Source organism: Cygnus atratus, chromosome 12 (assembly GCF_013377495.2).
Source record: "Cygnus atratus isolate AKBS03 ecotype Queensland, Australia chromosome 12, CAtr_DNAZoo_HiC_assembly, whole genome shotgun sequence".
In the NCBI taxonomy this organism is placed as follows: domain Eukaryota; kingdom Metazoa; phylum Chordata; class Aves; order Anseriformes; family Anatidae; genus Cygnus; species Cygnus atratus.
The window spans coordinates 14,828,845-14,852,980 of record NC_066373.1 but is presented as its reverse complement, the minus strand read 5'-3'; the positions used below and the strand labels follow the sequence as shown (position 1 = coordinate 14,852,980).

General features: G+C 38.9%; 1 protein-coding gene across 1 annotated transcript in view; it reads left to right on the top strand.

Annotated features, from left to right (window-relative positions):
* Positions 1 to 24,053, top strand: part of SLC6A2 (solute carrier family 6 member 2) — a 66,809-nt gene extending 42,756 nt beyond the window's left edge. Inside the window, exons 7-15 of the mRNA XM_035543435.1 lie at positions 1,107 to 1,210; positions 3,144 to 3,268; positions 3,991 to 4,103; positions 7,415 to 7,543; positions 9,687 to 9,786; positions 16,206 to 16,306; positions 19,633 to 19,800; positions 22,321 to 22,392; positions 24,030 to 24,053. Coding sequence (XP_035399328.1) covers positions 1,107 to 1,210; positions 3,144 to 3,268; positions 3,991 to 4,103; positions 7,415 to 7,543; positions 9,687 to 9,786; positions 16,206 to 16,306; positions 19,633 to 19,800; positions 22,321 to 22,392; positions 24,030 to 24,053 — 936 coding nt within the window. The remainder of the gene's footprint in view (positions 1 to 1,106; positions 1,211 to 3,143; positions 3,269 to 3,990; positions 4,104 to 7,414; positions 7,544 to 9,686; positions 9,787 to 16,205; positions 16,307 to 19,632; positions 19,801 to 22,320; positions 22,393 to 24,029) is intronic.
* Positions 24,054 to 24,136: the final 83 nt, after the last annotated feature.

Sequence of the window (24,136 nt, the reverse complement as noted above, 5' to 3'; positions counted from 1 at the left end):
GGTTAAAACTCTCTTTCTTTGGAGTAGGCCAAACACGAAAGCTTACCATTACCATCCCAAGGCAGATGGAGCTTGTAGCTTAGATCCCTTAGAGAGCCTCTGCTGATGCATTGGGTCTGATTTTGCAGAGATGGATGGCAAAAAAATCCAGTGCTTATTGTAGCCTCGAGCACTTGGCAGATTTTGCCAAAGCTGAAGATACCATTTTAAGAAAAGTTGAGGATTATTCACACCATTGACTGTTACCCTTATGGAATTTAGAGTGAAGATGTTTGTTTAAATACCTCTGTGTAACAACTGAATAAATGAAACCCTCATTAACCAGGGAGGACTATTTTCAGGCTTCTGATTCAGCAGACTAGCACTGTGGCATCGTTCCTGACTGCTGTCTGCACATTGTGAGTGGATGTTGGGCTGGAGAGTCACTTTAGAAAATGTTACAGCATTAAAGAAGTTTTCCCTAGTGGACAATTCTTAAAGTGACTGAGCTGCGTCTAAACTGAAATTTAACAACAGTTTATCACAGGAATAACTCCTTCTCCAACCAAGGCAGAAAGAAGGTGACAAAGCCTGAATGGTTCTGTTCACAGCATGTAAGTCCTGCTTTAGCTTCTGAAGCAAGAAAGAATCATATAAAATGTAATTACAGTCCCATGAAGAAAGCTCTCTTATGGGAAAGAAAATGTCCTGTAGCTCCTGACCTGCAAACTATTTTTGGGTTTTCGGTTGTGCATTCCAAACTGACTTGAAAAAAGAGCAAGTGGAAGCATATTTCTGTCAGCCAGAAGAAAACTCATGTAATCATTTCAGCACTCAACAAAAGCTCAGGAGTCCAGATCCAAACGGTATACCCCCAGACGCAGCAGCACGCATGCACTGCAGGCTTGTCCACCACTTTGGCCTTTCCCAGTTCCTGTTGAGTGATTTCAGACCATGAGCGTGCTCCATGAAACAGTTCGTGGGGGCTGCACAGCGCTTACACTCCCACAACCATGAGTACTGATCACTTATTTTCAAAAGCCAGTTGCCTTGTACCATTCTCTCATTTCCCTGATGTATCTTTTGGACTGAACTGACCCTCTGACAATGTTGGTGTCATTATGCAGGTGTGGATTGATGCAGCTACTCAGATATTTTACTCCTTAGGAGCTGGTTTCGGCGTTTTAATTGCGTTTGCCAGTTACAATAAGTTTGACAACAACTGCTACAGGTAAGACAGACTAAGCTTTCATTACTGCTTCAGAATGATGCTATTTTACTTGATAAATGCAGCTGGAATAAGTAATATCTTTTTATCTTCAGTCGCTTATTAATGATGACCAGTCTTGTGTAGACATAGCAACCAACCAAAACTTGAAACAGTCTTACTGAAATTTTAGCAACAGGAACCTGCCAAGATATCTGCTGCACTGCAAAACAGAATGGGATTAGGTTTAGACTTTAGACAGCTGTGTAAACTCTGCTTGTGTTTGCCTTTCAAAAGTACCATTAAGAGCAACAGTGAACATGGGATGAAAGCTTATTGGTCCAGGAACTAAAAGCAGAAGGATTCCAGTTTTTAGAACTGTTTTTGTGCTTTTGGCTTACGCTTCTGATATTTTATGTTGAGCTCCAATTTAGGAATGTATTTTAAATCAAGTTGGTTTATAACTGTTTTGCTGAATCACCGCCATGGAAATTCAACCAGAGCCACTCTGCACCTTCTGAGAACTTCCAACTTTCAGAAGGTTTGTTAACATTCCATTTTGGAATGAAAACACACTTTTTTTTTTTTTTTGAAATTTCCCATGAAATATAAATTCAGAAAGTAAATGTATTATAAATACATTGTGAACTGATGGATAGCAAAAATGTTCCAGTGAAAAGATGCAAGAGAACATTTAGATTTGAGCAGCTTTAAATGGATCAAAAGCCAAAATCCTGGAATACTTCCTTCCACCAATTTGCGAGAACTTGGTACTCAACACAGGATGACTTTAGAGCCTCTGATTATTCACAGTAGGTGATATCACTAGGTTTGAGAACTTAGAATGCTAACCACAGCAATCTTCCAAAATAACATTTATTGTCTTCTGCAGATTTTTTATTAATGTGATATAGCAGCTTCCTGTATAAATGTTTCCTCAGTCTATATTCTCAGTAATTTTGCTCCGAAATGGAAAAAATACACTTGAAATCAAGAAAATGCTACAGACTATATGTGAAATGGCATTATTTAGTTCTTAGTTTACTGTATTTGTTCGGTTTGCTTCATAAGACTTGCCCTCCCTGTAAGACAAACTCTTCAGGGTTTTCAGATTGTGGCAGGATCCAGAGGAGGGTAAAGTTTGGCATATGGCACCTGTGTTTTCGGGTAGTGGAACTGATGAAAGGAAACGTGCTTACTCTCTGCTTATTAAAGCACCCTTTGGCATCACTGACGTTCACGGAGACATTCCCTCTGTTCTGAAGGTCACATGCAGCAGAAGACTGCACATCAGCCACTGTGCAGGTTAGGTATATATTTAGACTAGAGATATGGGGCCTACTTGTCCTCAAGCTAGTTTGGTGATAGGAGCCATTAATGCAAAGGAAAACACATATCTCTATCATAATACCATGGCAGATGGAAAAAACACAGCTTTGCTACAACAGCCTATTTGGCTTAAAGGTTACATTTGTACAACGTGCATTTACAGTAACAATTGTACAGACTGATAAAGTAGTATATTTTTTACAGATAAATGTGTCATCCACTGTCATTACTGTGAATGGCTGCACAGCTTGCTAAAACTACTCCTGGACCTATCTGAAAATATTCCTGAATATCTACTCACATGAATTGCTCCTGACTAGTGTAAATATTCCTTAGTGAGTCTCTTTCTCTACAAGCCACTTTTTTGCTATGTTATGGCTACCAGGTTGATGATGTTACTCCTTGATACCTTAATATAACTTTGCTCATCTTCTTTTTGAGCAGAATTTAGTTTAAAACCAAATTAGTGAACAGAAGTAGGTCATTTCCTAGCGTAGTACGCTGATACAAGCTTTTGATCATCAGGATAACTGCACAACTAGCATTTTCACAAGAATCTTAGTATCACAAAACAATCCCCACCTTAATGTGTTTGTTTTAACCGCGCCATTCTTCTTTCTATCACTAGGGATGCTTTGCTGACTAGTACTATTAACTGCGTCACAAGTTTCATCTCAGGATTTGCAATTTTCTCCATATTGGGCTACATGGCTCATGAGCATAAAGTTAAAATTGAGGATGTAGCCACTGAAGGTAAGAAGCGAATTTTATACTACTTTTACTCCTTTTCATCCATCATTTCCTTGCAAATATGTTTATATTTGTTTCAAACAAGTGTTAAAAGATTTCATGAAAGTGACCTGAATGAAATTACTTGGAACTCAAACTACGTAAAAGTGCCTTGCTAAAATGTGAACTGTAAATTATATTGATTCATCTCAGCTCTTCTGAATTGAGATTCCCCAGCATCATGCCCTGCACAAGTTCAGCCTCTACAGCAAACAGGCATTTACCACTGCCTAGTATCCTGGGGAAGTGTTGCTTTTCAGTGCCATAGATAACTGTTTTGAATGCTCCTGGGGAGCTTAGCTGTGGTCCTTTCACTGGTAACAGGTGACCCGTGGTTTCAGTTCCTGTATCTCCCTTATCACATCCAAGAATTCTACTGCCAAACAGCAGTCCATATCCACAGGGATCTTTCTTTACTACCTAGCTGAAAAATAGCTAGAAAGATCGTGAATACCATAGAAGATTATTTAAAGTGTAAAAGAATGGAATAGATTTTATACACAAAACTTTCATGAGTACATTATTAAAGTATTTTGGGTGTATTTTTGGTGTAATGCAATTTTCGTCTAACAGCTACTCAGTGTGATGTGGACTGATGTAGGAGTCAACTTAGTCATAATCTATCTTATTAAAATACACACTTTTGTGAAACACCTTTTAGTATTACTTCTACTTTTCTATTTCAGGAGCTGGTTTAGTCTTCATCCTGTATCCAGAGGCAATTTCAACTCTTTCAGGATCCACGTTTTGGGCTGTGGTATTCTTCATCATGCTCCTTACCCTTGGCATCGACAGTTCTGTAAGTAGTTTTTCTTTCTAGCCTTGACACTTTTCCTCGATCGTTGCAGAATATAACTGGAGAAGTATCAGCCTTAAATAAGGGTTTTGTTGCACTTCAAATAAACATTCTGTACGCTCCCTGAATCTGTTATCAGTCACAGCCAACATACCAATAGCATTACTCCTTGCAGTATATTTAATTAAAGACTCACAATATTTAAGAGGTTTAGGAAGAGATCAAATAATTTACAAGCCAGCAAACAATTACTCACCTCTTCTTTTTTATGACCTTAGGGAGGGGCTGTTCATCAACTTTTATTATTATTCCAAGGTATGACCCAACACCACTGCTATGAACAATTACTACTATGAACCTGCAATGAGATTTCAGACCCAGCTTGCAAAACACAAGCCACTGTACAGCACTCAGTAGAGGGGTTTTTAGAAGTGATTTTCACATGTGCCGAAATTCATTAATCTGTTCAAGACAATGTCTGATGGCTTTTTTTTCCCTACAAGTAGTGAGAGTGAATTTCCTGCAAATTTAATTTATTTATTGCATCAGAATATTTCCATAGTAGTTTCATATTATCTTACTATATAATTCCTACCTATATAAAATGAAGACTAGGAAATACTGAAACACCTGTTTTCACAATAAGGACATAACAATTAAGAATTAGCAGTGCTATGTTTCTCTCTGCAGTTAAACTCAGTATTAAGCTTGGCCTTCTGGCTGTTATTCAGCACTAAAGGAGTGCATCTGGTCTTTCTAGTGTGATGACTTGGACTGTACCATGACATTCGGGATCACAGAAACTTCAGCCCTACAGAAGATATCCCAATGTCCCATAACAACTGCACTGCTTTGTTCTTGCCAAAGAGGCAAAGACATCCCATTATATTTAGCTTAAAAGTTTATTAATTTGGGGGAAAAACAAACAGGGTCTTTGAAGAATAGTCAACAATGAACAATCACTCATTTTTGATAGCATGGGGGGTTCTGTCTGAGGCATAAAGCATTGCAGTTCTAAATGTGCAGAGCTGATCTAGGAATTTGCTGCTGGAAGTGACAAGTTCATTTTCAAGGACAAGAAAGACAAAGAATGAACTGGCATGGAAAAGAGCAAAACTATGATGAGATTGCAGAAGAAATATGTGATAATCATTGGCAAATAGCTGAATGAGATCTTGTAAAGTGAAATCTGAGTTGTAAATGTCAGATTCCAGTCTAAATGTTTCTCAAGCGTGTGGATTTGAGGATTCCAGCTCAGGCTCAGTGAAGTTTATCTTAACCTACACAGTAAAATCTCCTTTCCTCTTCAAAAGTTTAAGACAAGATTGCAATCTGGTTTTGTAGCTTGGACATTTTTCAACTATAAGCAAGCATGAAAGAAAGGAAAGCTTCAGCACAGTGGAAGGACATGAATGACCAGTAGAAACAAGGCAGAATTGAGAAAAATGCACACGAGTTTAGATCCAAGACTATTAACTGCACAACAGTGGTAAATTCAAGCAATGTTTAGAAACATTTGGGTGACAAAGACAAGGATTTAGATTGCAGAACACACTCTTCCTGCAAGTGGAGAAAGCTGTTTCTTGTGGAGATAATTACAATACTACGTGCTGAAAAACTGTGACCAAGTTAGCTCTGTCTTTCTAACAAACAGCTGGGGGAGAGAAGAAGGAGGAGGGATTTGCTTGTTCATATTTTGCTCTTTTTTTTTTTTTTTTTTAAATCATTTACCTAAGAAAACTTGAGACATGCAGTATCTGTTATGGGTGGTCTTCTCAACTCTCCCCCCTACTTGACTGATCAAGCCCCTGAAGGGAAAATTAAATTTTTTAAACCTAAAAATCAAATAAGCCCAATGGTAAAGATGAATAATTATATACAACCACTTTTATTCATGTGCATAAACCTGCACAGACACAGAAATGCAGACATCTATACAAAAATGTAACTGTCCAAATGTTTAAGCAAAGAGAAATCTGATCACGCAATCTTCAGCAAGCAACAATGAAAAGGACAGGAAATGGAAGAAATGTTTGCAAACACTTTTTGGAGTATATATCTAGCTTGACATGGGGAATTAACCAGTGGAATAAACAGTGGCACATTAAGAATTGGTTCTTAGCCAAAATCATCCAGACCATCTCTTTCCACTTCAACTTCTCCACTCTCATTAAAGTGCCAACACAGTAACAACATCTGAGCCCAGCAAGCCATGTCTGGGCTTAACAGCACAGCGCTCAATTGTGCCCCCCACTCCCTCCCTGAAAACAGTAAGCACAAGCCCACGCTACGATTTGCGACCTCAGTTGTGAGCATTAGTTACCTTTAAAAAAAAAAAAAAAAGAGCTCCACCATCCCCAGCAACTTGGCTTTGATTGGAATCATCCATATTCTATAGAAAAAAAACTCTGCTACTGTTTGAACCAGAAATGCTCATTTCATCAGATTGTTACAGAAAAGAGACAGAATATGTCAGCACATACTAACTCTTGCATGGCACCAAGCACTCCAGGTTTTGCTATGATCTTTCAGCACCACAAAAAGCATTACCAAGTTTATTTACAAACAAACTTATCGTGACAGGACACTGGAATTCATTCCCCCATAACTATGGTTGAGGAGGAGCAGAATGCTTTCATTAGTAGAAAGAAATTAAAATTCATAGTAACCTATATATATAATTCAGCAATTTCAATGAAAATTTGGAAAGTGCATTTCCTACATTAAAATACAACAAAAACAAATCAAAGCTAATATTCAGAATTGAATTCTACAAAGAAACGAATTCTACAAAGAAATAAAAATTCTTTCATGCTGTCAGCATAAAAATGACATGAAGCTTGCTATGCAGTGAGGCTTCCAGGTCTGTAAAGATTTCTGTCAAACTGGAGTTGATTAACCAATGGCTAAACCGAATCTTTGTTCAGTAGATTTTCCCTGGGTGCGTGTGAAGTACGGTGTCTCTCTTTATACATAAAGTCTCTTAGAGAGTTAAATTACTTCTGACAAAACTTCTTCCCAGATTTTATTTGAATGGATGCTATCTTTCCCAACACACTGCCTTACTATCTCACTGTCCCGGTGAGCCAGCAGAGGATACAGCAGTTAACCACCAGTCATGGCACTGGATGGCGAATTCCCTGACTCAGTTCTGTACCAAGGGACAACCAGTTGTACCTCTGAACACATACAGCTGAAATGTCAGCGGCCATACAGTGGTTAGGAATAAATTACACAAGCTGCCTATATTCTTTACTCTGTATGTAGAACACATCAGCACGGTTTAACAAGAACTCCTGCCTTCCCTTCCTCAGATGGGCGGAATGGAAGCTGTCATCACTGGCTTGGCAGACGACTTCCAAATTCTGAAGCAGCACAGAAAGCTCTTCACCTTTGGCGTGTCGTTTGGCACTTTCCTACTTGCCCTTTTTTGCATTACCAATGTAAGTACAACAAAAATTTCCATCACAAATACCCTAAAAATGCAGTTAACCTCATCAGCTGGAAATATCAAGGGGCTCAGGTGACTCTTTTGGTTATAGACAAATTTTAATTCTTAAACAACCTTACAGTCAGAATGTTACTTTCAGTCTTACCTACACGATGCTTCTCTGCTCTTTTTGGACAAGCTTATTAGCTACCATCTGAACCTACAAACCTCTGTTTCAAAGAACTGTTTATGTTCTTAATGTTGGGGGGAGGTCATATTAAACAGAATTGCGTTGAATACTTATTCCTCTGTGAGGAACTAAGAATTTTGAGTGACCAGTCCATCAGACATCTGGCTATTTTCTTTGTGAAGCAAATAAGAAGCCTTTGCTTCACATGAAGGGACTTTAGAACAATGATCTCCTCCCCCCATGTGTTTCTTAATGTTCCTAGATCTGATCTCTTACTCTTAACACCATAAAATGACACATAACCTACCCTGAACATCTAGTAAGCTATTTTTTCACCACCATTACCCTGAGATTTCTTCATCCTGAATGATTTGCCTCACCAGGCTTTTGACAACTAACTGAAGGATGAGAACCACAGTCTACTAGGTTGGATGTCCTGCAGTAAGAGAACCTTCTGATTTTTGCCAAAAAGCAAGAATTTCTGTAAGCAAAAATATCAAAACTGCCAGAGAATGAGGGAAACATGAGGTAGTCGCAATGAAAATAGATGTGCTGAACCTCTCTCCCTCCCCTAGAAATGGTTTCCAGACCTATTAAGGTTACTGAAATGGCATTAATTTAAGATAACAAAGCTCTATGTACACTAGAAGACTACCCCAATATTTTTACTCTCATTTTCTCAAACTGGAAAATATTGGAGACACTAAAAATACGTGCATTTAAAGTTTGTCCTTTTAAAACCATGCCATCTCCATTGTTACCTAAAGACCTCAACGTGCTCCTTCTTCATCCTCAGTTTTGACTGAAAAAAAAAAAATTAAGTACGATATCAGAACAAACTCAGTGGGTAAGAACTGAGGTGCCTATGGGTGCGATCCCAGTGCCTTCATGCAGGCTGAAGCAGTTTGAGACAGCAGTCTGGCTGTAGCTTTCACATAATGGCACCTGTTTGGAATGAAGTCCCCGCACCAGCTGGAACGCACTGAACTGCCCGCACTCGTCCAGATGTCCGGGTTCACGTGGCTGGAGAACATTTCTAATGTGCACAAGTTACAAAGAAAGCTCCTTGTGATACCATCACATTAAATTGATTGATTTTGTGCTCCAAAAACTTGAGGCTGTATTTTCAAAACATGTCTCTTACAAAAGCATACTTGTTGTTCACTTCACTAAGCTTTGATAGTGAAGGCATCCATTTAGAGCAGGTGTAGAACAAAAACAAGAGGTCAGGCCGAAATGCCATTGAATAAACAACATTTTCTTTCTCACACAACAACCAAAGTTCATTCAGTTTCCAGTCAAGTCCCCACAGAATTAAAAACCTAGACAAGGCCTAAGCAGTGGTCTCTCCCATCTTGCAAATATGCACAGCTGTTTTGGAAAACCATGGTTTTAATCAGGGAAAAAAAACTGCAGAGCTTAAAACCACCTAGAGATCTAAACAGCACACATGCTATTTATACCATTGGGAAAAGCATAGAAACTAATTCCTTTGTTCCCTCCCCTTCTGAACAGGCCTAGGCAAGTTGAGTGTGGTTGTGAAAAAAAGGATTTTAACTGAAACGCGTTGCAAATGCGCACATTTTTGTTGTTCACATGTGACAAAGCATGGCTTGAAACACTTAATTCAGTTTCATTTTGAAACAAGTAAACATACCGTGCTTCTCCATTCCTCTTTAGCCTTCCATTGCCACTGAAAATACGGAGTGCTGAGAGCACTCCTTAATCACACGGAGGTTTCTGTTTCCCCTTTCAGTTAGGGCAGATGAAAAAGATTTGCAACCCTTCTGAAGAGCCTAGTTCCACTATTTTGTGTGTACATACAAACATGTGTCTGCAGCACCGGTTCCATATTAAAAGACTTGAGTAAAGAGATTTCAAGTGAAGCAGATTTCTGTTAACCTGATGCTGACATGACTCCACTTCTAACTTGCTTCTGTTGCATCTCTTAACTCCCCCACGCTAGGGTGGAATTTATGTGCTCACACTGCTGGACACATTTGCAGCTGGGACGTCCATATTGTTTGCTGTTTTAATGGAGGCAATTGGAGTTTCCTGGTTTTATGGTAAGCAATTCCCTTCACACCTGCAAAGCCTTTGATATTCCAAGTGAGCTCGTGGCAGGCTCCCACATTGTCTTAAGGGGATTTAGTGCGGCACTGTATATACGAAGGCATGACGGGACGGGTTTTATGCAACAATTTTCACCTGATTTACAAATAGAGACAGGAATGCAGATGTTTAGTGGGGTAAACTTTGAAACTCCACACAAATCCAAAGGAAATCAACTTATGAAGGTGACTGCAACGAGATGAAAATGCTACCTCTTTTGCCAGTATTCTGCATCTGTTAAGACAGACCACGACTTGCAGTAGCAAGTTTATACCTCGTGCTTTCAAAGTGGATTAGCTTAAATACAGATTCCCCTGTTCCTGCTATCCACAATTTCCCCAGGGCCAACCCCAAGCCCCCAGTGCAATACTAACAAAGGTAGTTTGTCTTAAACTTGTAATAATTCCTACATTAGCCACTTCGGTTTGAGGCAGCATTCTACTTAATTATAAAAACACCAGCAGTTTAGAAATTGTTTCTTTCACAGCATGGCATGGAATATCCAACATCCTAGAAATGGTTAAAAAAAATTCAATGATTTATGCCACAAAAAGGTTGCAATAATTGGCTTTAACCTCAGTATGGCTGGCTCTAGGATAATTCACCTCATCCCCTGCACTAGGCTGGAATCTGTGCGTGCCAACACTATTCATTATCTTTTCACAGACAAGATTTGTAAAATTATAAGGACTTCAAAAAGAATAGCTCTTCTTTTTTTTTCCCAAATAACAAAAAGGAACCTTCTAACTTGAAAAGACAAACCGTCAGCACATCTGCCTTCGTAGCCTCACTGACCATGTTTCCAGCCACCTTCACAGATAATATAAGTTGTGAATACATGCTTCCAAATTATTTTCGAAAATTCAATACTTATCTCTGACCACCAGTTACCATTAACAGCTAAGCTTATCCACTTTCAAAGCCAAATACACATTCAGGCTCCCTTTTGCAAGGCTTGGCTTGCTTTTAAATTTGTTCCCTTGGTTCTACAAACTACTTTTCAAAAGACTGTTTGCTGTCAGTTCTGTCAGAGGCACTGTAAATGTTTTGGCAGTGTGATGCAGAAGAACCCCTCATTTTTTGGATGGGTAAGAGATAAACAGTTCAGCAATGCAATATTAATCACAAACCCGTGATTAGCTCAATCACCCATCTAGGACTGAAAATCTTAGATCTTACACAAGTCACCTCACCGCAGCAGTCCAAGTTATCTTTGATATGTGAAATTGCTGGCTGCTAGATTAATCAACTTTCTTGAGCTGTTATTTTTCCTCCTGATCTCCCCTTAATTCTCATGTCATACTTCCCGGTTTGCCACAGCTCTTCTCTTCATTGTTATTGGGGTTCAAAAGTCACAGTAGCCAACATTACTTTTTTTACCCACTGAAGTCTGTATGGAAGTAGCTGCCCTGATTCCCAATAAGGCTGTTCTATCCCTAAAGGACATTATCTTTCCTATTTAAAAATTATGCTTACAGTTGACATGATTCAGAAGGTTTCAGCCATCATCATCCTTACTGCCATTTACCTCCCTCAGTCAGTAATTTATCCCACCTGTACTACGCCACCACATTCTTCTAGTCATTCTCTCAATTAAAAGCTAGTGATGAGCACATGAGGTGAAAGAATGGCATTCACATGTAAAGCTGTTCAGCCTACTAAAGAAAAGGCTTTTAGCTTTAAACAACGCCATGCTGATGTTGGATGACAGAATTAGTAAGCAGCTCATATGCTGCTCTCAAAACATGTAGACGCACTAGATTTTCAGAGGTTTTTAATCCCTGTAAAAGCTGAATGCAAAAGAGTTAGCTCAGCTTGGAAGCAGAGGCATGAAAGTATTCTTTGGTTAGTAAAGGCAAGTTATTATCTGCCCCTATTAAAACAGGATTTACTGTGCTTTACAACAGCTAGGCTTTGGATGCAGTTCAGTCTAAACCAAGCTTAGCCAGACCTTAACTGTTCCAACTACTGCCCTTCATCATCCTTTCCCTTCTCCCTCCTGCCTCCTCATAATCAAGAAACCATCTATTCATTGTCTTAAGCAGCTGACAGATGCTTCTACTGACACAGAATGACCTGCTGCTTTATAAAGAAGAACTTATTACAGCCCCAGGTGCTATTTAAACTGCTTTGACTGATTCAATCTGGCATGGTCTTGTCTACCTTTTTCCTGATAGACCCCAGCTGCCTTAATGACCCAGCAGAACATTAAGCCAGCCTGAAGGCAAGCATGACATTTTGGCACAGACCAAAAATGTGGCAATTTTTAGATTTAGTTCAAATTATACTTACGCCCACTTACTGGGAAGTTTCTTCCTGCAAAGTACACCTGAACATGTAAGGGAGAAGGGGAAGCAAGTTTGTTTTAACATATGGATCCATTTGGGTTGTGACTCACTGTTTTGCCTTTATGCAACACTGACACCATTCCTCTGCTGCATATTTTAAGAAAAGCCAGACACCTCTCCCTCTGACCCAAATCCAGAGGTTATCAAAGAAGGAGCCAGGCTTTTCACTGAGGTACACAGTAGGAGAACAGAAGACAATGATCAAGTTGAAAGGAGATTTTTTTTTCTACGTAAAGATAATTACATACTGCAACAGATTGGTCAGAACTGGACAAAGCAATGAGAAAGCTGTTCTAAGCTGTGCTAGCCTTGCTTTGTGCAGGAGGTTGAACCGGAGACCTCTCAGGAACTCCTCGCGCATGAACAATTCAATGATTCTGTGACTTACTGTAATTCCCATGGGCCAAAATACAGGATGGTTCAACGAAGCAATGTTACTCCAACCCTTCATTTGCATGCAAACTGTGTTATCCCTTATACTTCTGTAACTGGACAGTTACTAATATGAAGAAGCAAAAAGTAGCATTTACATGGAAAGCGAATTTAGCATAGAATAGGCTAAGTTGATTCAAAACTCCTTTTTCTTACTACTTTTTTATTTCAGTGTAGTTCACTTGATTTCTTGGATTCATTTAAATCAAATATATGGCATTCAGGGCATTATTATTAATTTTTACTTTCCAAAGTAAAAAATAAGAATCCAAGCTTATGAAAGAATACTACACATCACATAGGCATACAGAGTTAAACAAGACAGGAGTGGAAAACACCACATACAAGAAATGCCTCTAGGTCTCCAAATGGTTGTTGTAGCTATAACACTACTTTCTGGGAACATGCCCATAAAATATTTCAGCCATGGCCAGTCAAGAGTTTCACCTCTGCACAAATGCACGGTTCTTAAGCCTGTATAGCCAAATGACTTAGAGGTCTAGCACACAGGGAGTGCAGGAGGTATTGTCAACATGTACTTCAATTCTGTCTGAACTCAGATCTCTGCATCGCCAAGATGGAAGAAAACATCCTGTCCTAATGTTAGGAGGATAACTTGCATTTATAGTTAAATCTACTTTTCAACTTCCACCTAATCTGAATTTTCGCATGTTAATTCCCTTGACACCCCGATACTATGTACATGGAGAATGGGCCAAGTTTTCTACGCTGTTTAATAGGCAACTGCAGTGGAGACATTCCCAGGCAGCTACATAGTGTATTAGTTCAGAAACTACACTTAAATTCTCTTTAGTGTATTTAACTATGGGGCCTGGTCACAAATTGTACATACATCTATCTTGTTTTTCACTGAAAAAGCAAGGAAGTTATTTCTATACTTGACACCAGGTCTCCAGCAAGTAATCAGGAGTTTGGTTTGTGGTACCAGTTCCGTCTTATGACTGAAGAAATCACCCTGTTTAGGTTTATTCTACTGAGTTGCCTATGTTATCCTACAGAATCACAAAAGAATAGTGTAAATGCTTTCAAAAACTGCAAAAGAAACAAAAGCCCTACAAGTACTGTCATATATAGCTGTAGCTACATTCTACTTCACAGGTTGATTCTTTGAATGGTTATTTGAAGATGTATAGCACCCAAAAAGCATGCTGTTGAAAAAGCAGTCTGAGAACATGGACTGTTTATCCCTTTTTTTCAGTAGATATTGAACACAAAGCACTGTTTGAGCTGTGGGTACATCTGTCTGCCATCTGCAAAACTTTTATTCATGGTTATCTAGTCCTTTGACCTTCTGCACAATGATAAATTTCACTCTCCGTATTCACAGCAGTTGAAATTCAGTCACTTTAAAGTTCACAGAAGGCACTGCAAATAGAATCAGATTAAATTCAAAGAGCATTTACAGATCCTTTCTTAAATTTGGCTACTTTGCTTCACCTGTATGTAATACTGGGGGAAGGGGGAGCAGAATCAAAGTTCACATTCAAGTGTCCAGACCTTGTAAATACATTTCCTTGGCTCCATGCAAAGGGCAAACTTGAGCTGTCCTAATTATTTAAATTAAATAAACACTACTGAATGGATCCACATGAAGAGGAACAATTACGACAAACTATACAGCATCTCTAACAAACGTGCTGCAAAAAGCTGCCTTTTTGCTGTTTACCTATTGGGTTCAGGATTAAAATCAAACTTATTGAAAACATTAAACAGAATTATCAACTACAAACCAGCAGTCTGCCCAGACAGATGGAGCTAGAGAGAACTACTTATCTCTGAGCCAGTATCCTTAAGGCATGCAGTTAGAGACTGTTTCCTTCTTCAAAGACAACTCTGAAGAAATATTTTTCCCACTTTTTGATATCAGCAATAATCACCCCATTATAAAATCCATTACTGCAAAGCATGGAAATGCCTTTGTAAACTACTCAAAATCTGTAACCGGTTGAGGCTAATGCCACTCACAGAAAGCCCGCTGTACTCATGCAATGCTAAGGTGTTCAGACATGGAGTGCAGAACACTTACGTAAACCTGTAAAACCCATAAGGAATTAGGAGGGGCTGAGCGAAACGTCATTTCTTCCTTCCTCAGGACATACCCGTTCTGTAACAGTGAGTAACCTAGGGTGGCAAATTTGTGGTTTTTGCTTTGGCCTGTGTTGAATGAACTATTCCAGTTCTGAAGTCACTCTCTAGAGAGCATTTCTGAATGGGAGTCTGCAAAGTCAGGAGATCTTCCTTTCTGTGTTGCCTGCAGGAGGAGATTTCTACCACAACTATTTGCATTTTATTTGTCCAAAATAAGATCTCCATTTACCATTCCAATTTATAGCTATTAGTACTTAGACTGTCAGAGGTACTAAGTACCAACACACGTGAAAAGTCTCAGACTACACGGATGCAAGAAACACTAAAGACTGATAAGCAGTTACTTACAGCTCTTCTTCCCTCTGATCAAGCTGCTGAGAATTTTTGTCTGTGACCTACATTTCTCTACACTGTGGTGCAGTAAATCCCACTATAGATAGCTAACTTCAGTGATTTGAATGGAGTAGCATTATATAGCTTTGCTGGCAAGGAAAGCCTCATACGCTATTTCTCGCATGCTTAATATACAAATGGGAATGGAAAATACAATGGAAATATTGTATATTACTAATATCAAGGTCTTGATACTAAGCAAGCAAACAAGTCACCCCTGTTTCTAAATCCGTATTATACATTTCTGGTATAATGAGCAAGACTAATTTTTGATCTGTCTTCATTTAATGATTTTCTTGGTATCCTCTGCTGCCTTAACTATTGCAATAGGTAGAAGTTCTGACTACTCATGGTTTTTACTCACATGAACAGATCATTTATCTTCTAGGGTATCCACAAAAGCTGTATGATATTACTGAATATTTAGATGCATAGAGATAACAATTTCAGAAAATTCTAGATCGTAGAGTAATTCACAAACTCACAGAGGATACTCTAAAACAGACCAGCAGCACCTTCCTAGTTTATTTTGTATGCATTTACACTGAGCAGAAGAAGCATCTACCCCATTCCTTATATAGGTGATGAAAGATGAAATGACATTTGTCATAAATATAATGAATGTTCTGTGGTAATTAATGAAACGTTGAAAGATAAGTGAAGCATGCCACTAAGCAAAACAAATACAGCCTCCTTTGTAAATTTAGGAATCATGAATCTATCTCATTATCAGAGTTTGTGTAAGGGTTTGGGTTTTCCTTTAATATACTCATAATACTGCTGAGTGGTTAGGTTACAATAGTCAATTATTACAAGAACTGTACATCCAGTTCACAAATTAAATGCTAGGTATTTGTTAAGTGCCCCTTTCCAATGGTAAAGCTATTTGCAACAGACATTATGTGCTCACAGGTATTTAATTCTTGGATATAGCAATATCAAAGATGCACCTACTCATTGAAAGGAGATCAATTTTATCTTGTATTTTTTCTGATTCGGAAGTCTTTCTGAAAGAAGACCACATGTTTTGGGATATACCAACACCTCATCATTTTAGATTTATGCCGGTCTGATGTCCACATCCCTTCTAGGTGTGGACAGATTCAGTGAAGACATCCAACAAATGATGGGCTTCAAGCCAGGCCTCTACTGGAGATTGTGCTGGAAATTTGTTAGCCCTGCTTTTCTATTGGTAAGTGTTGACAATTATTTCATCATCAAAAGAATGCTAGTATGCCTTTCCTAGAATATGCCATCGAGTATCAAGGTATCGAGCAAGGTAGTCTTTGTTATGCCCAGTGTTGCCAGGATGACTAGAAGGCACTCCTATTTAATTCTTTTCTCCTTCAATATCATAGGGAGTATTTTGTATAAAATATTTTCGTTGCGAAGGAGAAGCTAATTGTGGCAGAGATCATCTTCTGTTCCTTCACTTCTTCAAGATGTAAAGGAAATAGCTTTTGTTAGGGAACACAAAGCATGGCTTCAGACAGTGTCTTCCCAGCATCCTCCCAAGCATTAAACAAAAATCTTTCTGTTGGGAAAATAACCTAGCCAGGGATAAGAGTGTGCTGGAGAGAAAGGCCAAGTCTGTCTATGACTTAGCTGAACTCATCAATGGTGAAATGCCCTTACTACTAAAGCTTTGCTATCTATAGGGAATAAAATTACGTAAAGTATATCAGAATGCATCAGGTTCACCATCCCTCACCATTCTCATTTCAGCTGATACGGATTTGAGTTTAAAAACTGCAACATCCTGTGGCTGGCCTCATCTTTGAAACAGGAATAATAGGGTAATTCAAAGAAAGTTTAATTTAGAAGGCCTGAAAACTGTATAAAATAGTTAATGAAAGTGAAAAACAAAGAACGACTTCATGAACTAAAGGTCACCATTTTATACCAAATCAGATCAGACACATTATTTGGAATGCACCATGCCCCTTCTCACAGAAATCAAAATTACTTAATGGAAGCATCATTATATACCTGCCTTATACAAGCACACATCTTTGTTACCTAGACCTGACAATGGAAAAAAAAAACATATCATGCACAGACTACATGTACCCATGTACCTGTGTAAACAGCAGTCAGATCTAAAGACTTCGATCTTTACCTTGGAGCCATAAAATTATTCATTTAGAATAAAATATTAAAAGAAAAATTCACACTTAATTACAGCAACCAAATCCCAGGTCAACCTTTCCTAATTCCAGTAATTAGATGTTCTGCAGACTCCCGCTGGGGTTCCGTGGTTACAGATAAACCACATTCAATCCACTTCTCTGTAATCTGGATCTGCTGCTTGTTACTGTGCATTTGATCTGCAGCTCCAAGGCTTACTCACCTTGATGTTATTAGTTGCCAAATCAAACTGTAAATAAAAGCTCTCTGCCTTTCCACAAAGATGTGCACTGGGCAGTGTTTCCAGATGCTCCGGTTGTTGAGGATTGCAGATATTTTTCTTCAAGACAACTAATACAGACTTTGCCTTCATGCACTGAATTAGCAGCATACTAGGATGGCTGCCTAGTCCAAATCCAACAGCATCCAGCAGATGTTTCTGCCAAGACTTGGAAATATTTATGCAGTGATTTACCCAGGAAGGATTTTTTTCCCCTTTAGTACAAAATGTGAAAAGCAATTGAAAAGAATCAGTATACATTATATATTGTGCTTTGTTTTGTTTTGACTGATTTTTTAAAAAAAAGCCTGAATTTCAATGTGAATGTGTTGATTCCATCACTGCAATAGTACCATAGACACAACCGTATATACTTTTTTCTTCCCAACCTGATCTCTGGCTGCTGCAGGTCTTTCAGTCTTCCAGTATCATACCAACAGCTCAACACCATGTGCTACTAATTATATCTAGCAGTTCACGAAGGCATTTTAGAAGTTTTTACTTACTACTAGATTTACCTTGTCCCTTTCTCTCAAAGCGTATACTATGTATACCACCTCTTGAGACATAACCTTTCACCTGTGTGCTTTGTCTCTGAACCCAGAAATTGCAACAACATCCTCAAGGACATTACTTGATTAAAAATCATTGCATTTGTATCACATTTATTAGAGCACATCTCCCACTGGTAATTCATTTTTTACTGGAGGACCCCATAATGCCCAAATGGTAGAATGACAGCTTAGAGTAAGTAGCATACAATTATACCGAGTAATTATGTGAAACACCAAACATGTATTAAATGTACCTTGTAAGCTGCCTGATCTGTAGTAAAGCACTTGTGTTTTTCATTTGGGGAAAAAAATCCCAAAGAGTGAGCACTGCTTTGTGTAAAGGTTAGATTCAGAACAAAACTACAGTTTTATATTGGGATCTTCTCCTATGCTTATTTGTAAATCAAAAGGTCAGGATGAATAATATGGATATTGGACCTTGCTATGATTTTAGAAGACTTAATAGCATAAAAGCTGTGCATTCTTAAAGCAATACTTCTATGCAAATAAAAATCTGATATAGTTTTGTGATGCATGTAGTTTAGGATAATACAGAAAAGGCTATACAATTGTCGGACTTCGGTTCAATTATTTCTTTAACAATCCTGTATTCGCCTAACAGAGGTAGTCCCCGTTGGTGACAGGTAATGTATTACAGCAGTTCCTAGCAGTAAACACAATTCTCCACAAGCAAGGCAAGTTGGGGTCATCCAGATATCTGGTGTTAGGAAACATCCCCTTGAAGTCTTTCCTCTATGCTAACTGCTGCTGTGTACATCATGGCAAGAAAACCTCTAAAGGAAATCAGTATTTGTCTAATGATTTCACTGTCGATTTCCTTTAACCCACACCATTACTCTCCTTGCACACGTAGCCTTCGAAATCCTAAGCTCAAAATACTACAATTTGGCATTGCTACGTGGAGCAGAACATACAGGTCCAGAGAATCAAATACAGAATTCTGCAACCCATATGGAAATAACAAGAAGCAAATAGGGTGGTACCTTGCTCTTTCCTTCCTACCTCCAGTACTGGATAGGGTAGCACCAGGAGGTTAAAAAAAAAAAAAAAAAAAAAAAACTTTATTTTCCAGGCCTTAAGGCAGCACGACCTTTACTCAGTAGCTGTATTGTGCTGGAGTTTACAACATGCTTCTCATTGGGAAATGGGTACAGAACTCCTACGGAAATGAGACCTAATGCCTCTGGGAAACAAAGATCCTGAATAGGTCTTTCTCGACTGCAGAATCTTTATTTTAATATCTCTAACACTAGTTTAAGTGAGACAGTGGCAGACAACCACCTGAACTTCCCACCAAAATATCAAATACTCCATGGCCAAAGTAGCTGAAAGGAAACAACTGTTAATATTAGTAAATGCATCAAAAACATCAACGGTTTAAGCAGTACGAGACACACTATAAATAGGATGAAGGTAAATGGTAAAGCTGGGTTGAAATATTCCTTAGGGTAGCTGCCTAAGCAAACACATGAGATCTGTTTTCCAGCCAAGCTTCATGTCTCAAAACAATGATGCGTGTTATTTTCTCTTCCCTAGTTTGTTGTGATAGTCAGCATTATAAATTTCAAACCTCTGACCTACGATGACTACACCTTCCCTCTCTGGGCAAATCGCATTGGCTGGGGAATAGCATTATCTTCCATGATACTCGTGCCTGCCTATATTATCTATAAATTTATGAATGTGCGTGGGACCTTTAAAGAAGTAAGTGAAATGCTAATAAAATGTCATGAAATGTTGCTATGAAATGAAACGCTGGATCGAAGTTGGCAGTTTATTTTTCTTGCTCCCCAAACTTATTACTTATGAGTGACCTTTTGGATCCAACTGTCTGATGGGTTGGGGTTTTGAGGCAGAATTACTGCATCCTGTTCTACTTTCTAGAGAGAAATTAGCTTTCCAGAGAGCACTATAATCATTTTATAAACTGATTTTTGATGCATGCAACTGATCTGATTGCTAAGATCTTGTCCTTAACAAAAGACATACAAACCATGGTATCTTCATTTTCAGCTTGAACTGATGGTCTTCATGCTGCTCTACCTAAACAAAGCCCCAAGCACGCTTTATCACTCTACATGGGAGTGTTACAGACTTATGTACAAAGTTAATTCAGAGCTGCTGTCGTAGCACTGCACCCATCTCTAAAAACTACATCCATGTGCTGGGAGGCAGGATGTGCCCCCAGCATAGCCCTGGGTTCAGGAGTGCCTTTGTTCACTTAATGAGCATCCAGCAAGGACAGAAGGAATGCTTCACTGGGTCAGAGCAATAGGTTCCATTTAGCCCAGCATTTTATCTTTAACAGCAGCCACTCAGTGTTTGAATTCCTCTGTCAAACACATGTCCTTATCTATTTAATGGAATTACTCCAACCTTTTGCAGAGGATAGAATCAATGCAGATCCTTCCATTGTATTCATCACTAAGACCAGAATGCTTGAAACTTTATATTCTAGAGAGACAAAGGTGCTGAAATAGATCTGGAAATCAAGAAGCACTCCTAACTCCTATAGTATGGGCACTGCCTGTGGTCTCATCATCTAGCCTCTTGCTTCTGTACTGCTGTAAGTGAGCCAGGGTGCTAAGTAGCAGCATCCTTCACCGCATAAACCCATTTTACCCATAATATACATGCTCCATGCACTGAATAAAGCAAAATCCCAAGGAGTAACAATTTGTGACCATCTTGTTAAAAGCAGTAGTATAATAAGAAGGCACTGAATTAAAAAAAAAACTAATTCGAATGATTTTCATAACAGTAAAGGATTTGACAATGAAAGCTTAATAGCTTTTTTTAACTTCACTTATGTTTATGTGTAATATTATTATTAACTCTATTTAAAAGGAACCTCGTTTCCATGTGAAAAATGCATTTATTTCCTTACAATTCATTCCCCCATACTTTTCCTAATTTATCAGTTCAGAATGGCACAGGACCCAGGTTCACTGATCATATAAATTTTACCATTGCTGTCATTTTAAATTCTTATCTATGGCCTTAAAACCTCTAGGTTAGAAAGTAGAACTCCTCGCTGCTATACAGCATCAGTTTTTGTCTTTGTCCCCTCCCATGGCCATCATTTTATGACCCAATCTAAAATCAGACTTATAGCTAGCTCTAAGGCTTTCCTTTCCTACAGCTAGAGTTATGCAATGCTCCAGCAGGACATTGAGGCTCTTAAACACCAAAACACCACTACACAGAGAATTAAGCAGAAAATAGCATCTCACCCTTTATCTGGGTAGGGCACATCCCCCTTGCATGGCCCTGGCAGTCCCTAAGGGATAAATGCCTTGTTTCCAAAACACTACAGTCACCTCTTAATGTTCCCATCAGAAAGGCACCCCAAAGTGGGAACCCCTCTTGCCCTGCATCTCACTTATGTCACACATAACGTCTAGGTTTCATTTCTGGCTATTTTATTAGCCCTTCAGTTCTTTCCATTTCTGTGTGTTTACAAATTTATTTTCTAACAGTACCTAAGTATCATTGAATAATGCGTACTACCCCAACAGGCTTTTGCCAGCTTGCACAAGCTTACTGACAGTGGGATGCAGAAGCCAAAAACAGTCAAAAAAGAACCTTCATTCATTTGGCAGTGTTCGCAAATTTTTATTTTTACAGCTCCTGCAGATAGCAGTTCTTCAGGCCCCTCATGAGAAATATGGCAAAGTGCTATTATATTACGTCGAAGTGACTACCGTAATACCGTATAATATACCCTAAATCATGGCTCAAAGCATGCACTTAGTCTAATGTGAAGTCCTTAGGTTAGTTGAAAGTTCCTGGTAAACCAAAATCTGCATATGATCCAAATGGCACGGCAGTGGGCAGACAAGGGAGACGAGCAGGGATACAGTCAGCACCTCCTTCTTCTCCCACGGGGTCTAGCCAACCCCATTTCAGCACTAACATCAGAAGTGTGAATTTCAGGGGATGTAAGTCCTGTTCGTGGTGTTCTTTTCCATACGCTCTTGCTAAATATTTGGACTCAGTATTTGCATAAACTTTCTGCTGTCGCTTCTTAGATTAAATGCTAATATCAAGGGGCTTACAAGAAGCTTGCTCTCTGTGACCGAGTTAAAGGCACATGACAGTGATATTAAAGATTTAAGTTACTGTTTTAAATAAAGTTCACACTTCCCCTTTGTAGACTGGGGACTGCAGACATAATCCCACTTCATACGTCTGACTTTTTCTTCTTCTTCCCCTCTGGTTTAGAGACTAGCTTACTGCATCACACCTGAAAACGAACACCAACTCGTGGCCCAAGGAAATGTCAGGCAGTTTAAGGTTTGTACTCCTTTCACCATGCTTTGTCTACTCATACCAACCCTTTCCTGCCTTTAGCAACAACTGCAGGTTTGCACCAATTCCAGAGGATCCCCCCAAGTCTGTGGTTCTTTATTCCTGCCAGCACAGCGCCATGCAGGAGGCTCAGTACTACATGCACCAGGCTCAGTACGATGTGCACCAACTGTGATGGAAGGCTTTGGCACCTTCCTTCCAGCACTGTAAGGGAATGACTAAGCAAAATAGACAATGCTGCACATCACTTAAATCCGGTATCCTAGGTCATAATGTCTAATCACAATAAGATCTCACCAAGAGATAAATGTATTTCCAGGCTATAGTGTGCATTTAAACAAGTCACATCCTCTCCCTCAGTTATTACACAGCAATCTGAAGTCATATTTTCTACATTTCAAGTATGACACAGGGTAAACAGCAACCAAAAATCCAGTGTCGGAGCTTAGACATAATAGCCCTAAGGAAATCCTGTGCTAGGCTGTGTGGAATAGGCTCTCCCCACAGGCCTACAGTTGACTGAAACACAGCTGGAGACTTTTTAAGCAGCCATGAAATATATGCTACAGTTTTCCAAATGCTGCTTTCCTTTTAGCAAATAAAATGAGCTCATTGAAGTAAAGTCCTTTCCGTAGAAGATAAAAAGGATGCAAATATGAATCTTGTTACTCTTATCAGCATCCGTGCTGGACCACTTTCTGCCTTCAGAGTTGAAAGCAACTAGAATTATGCACACCACCTCAAAACATGACCCAGATTTTATAGTGCTGGTTTGTACATTGGTATTGAAAACAGAAGTTTGCCTTTTGCTTACTCTGAAAAATACTAAGGAAAAAAACTGTTTGAAGTATATATATTTTTTAATTTTAGATAAAATAATCCCAGTGCAGATTTATGGGGTGCAGAATGGAAGCAGGAAACAAGCTTCCTGTTCCATGACCACAGTTTATGCGATGTGGCCAAGATTCTGTAGTAACAAAGCACCTCTTTCTGCCTTCTCATTCCCCTATTCCTGCCATCAGTTATCCAAAGATTTGTAATGCTGCAGCTGTAAGTAATAGTTTAATTTTTTCCAGAGTCAGATGTTCCTGTGTGAATGGGATATGCACAGCAATTCCTACATAGCACTGGTCTTCTGAACCCAAATCCGTAATGGCAAAAAGGAAACAAACAGACGTCACTTAAATTATAAATAAGAGTGTACGTTGAAGCAAAACCCCAATGACCCCTCAAAATGTGTCAAACACGAGGGCATGTTACATTAATTTGGTGGTGCCTTCAACAAGCATCTAGGAATAGGTCTTATCACTAAAGTGTAGTTAGTGCTTTGTTATTCTTTAAGGATGTAAGCAAAACACTGACCAAAATAACCAAGCACGTACAAAAGTTTTCTTCACATGTTTCCACAGCTCTGGATATTAAAACTAAGCTGAGGGCTGAATCAATAGCCTCTATACTCAGCGTGTTTCTCACTGCTAACTGGAATCCAATGAAATTTAGTTGTGATCTATCGGTTGTTCTGAGACCTCTTTGTAACTAAATTTGTCAAGCAATGTACTTAAAATCTCTCTAACTACTATCACGTGATTCAACATTATTAAACCACTTCTGTTCCCTTACAGCTTCAACACTGGCTAACAATATGACAACCGACAGGTTGAGGAAAAAGCCAATAAATTAAGCTAAACTGGGAATACAAAAAAGTCAAGTTCAAAGCTCCCTCAATGAC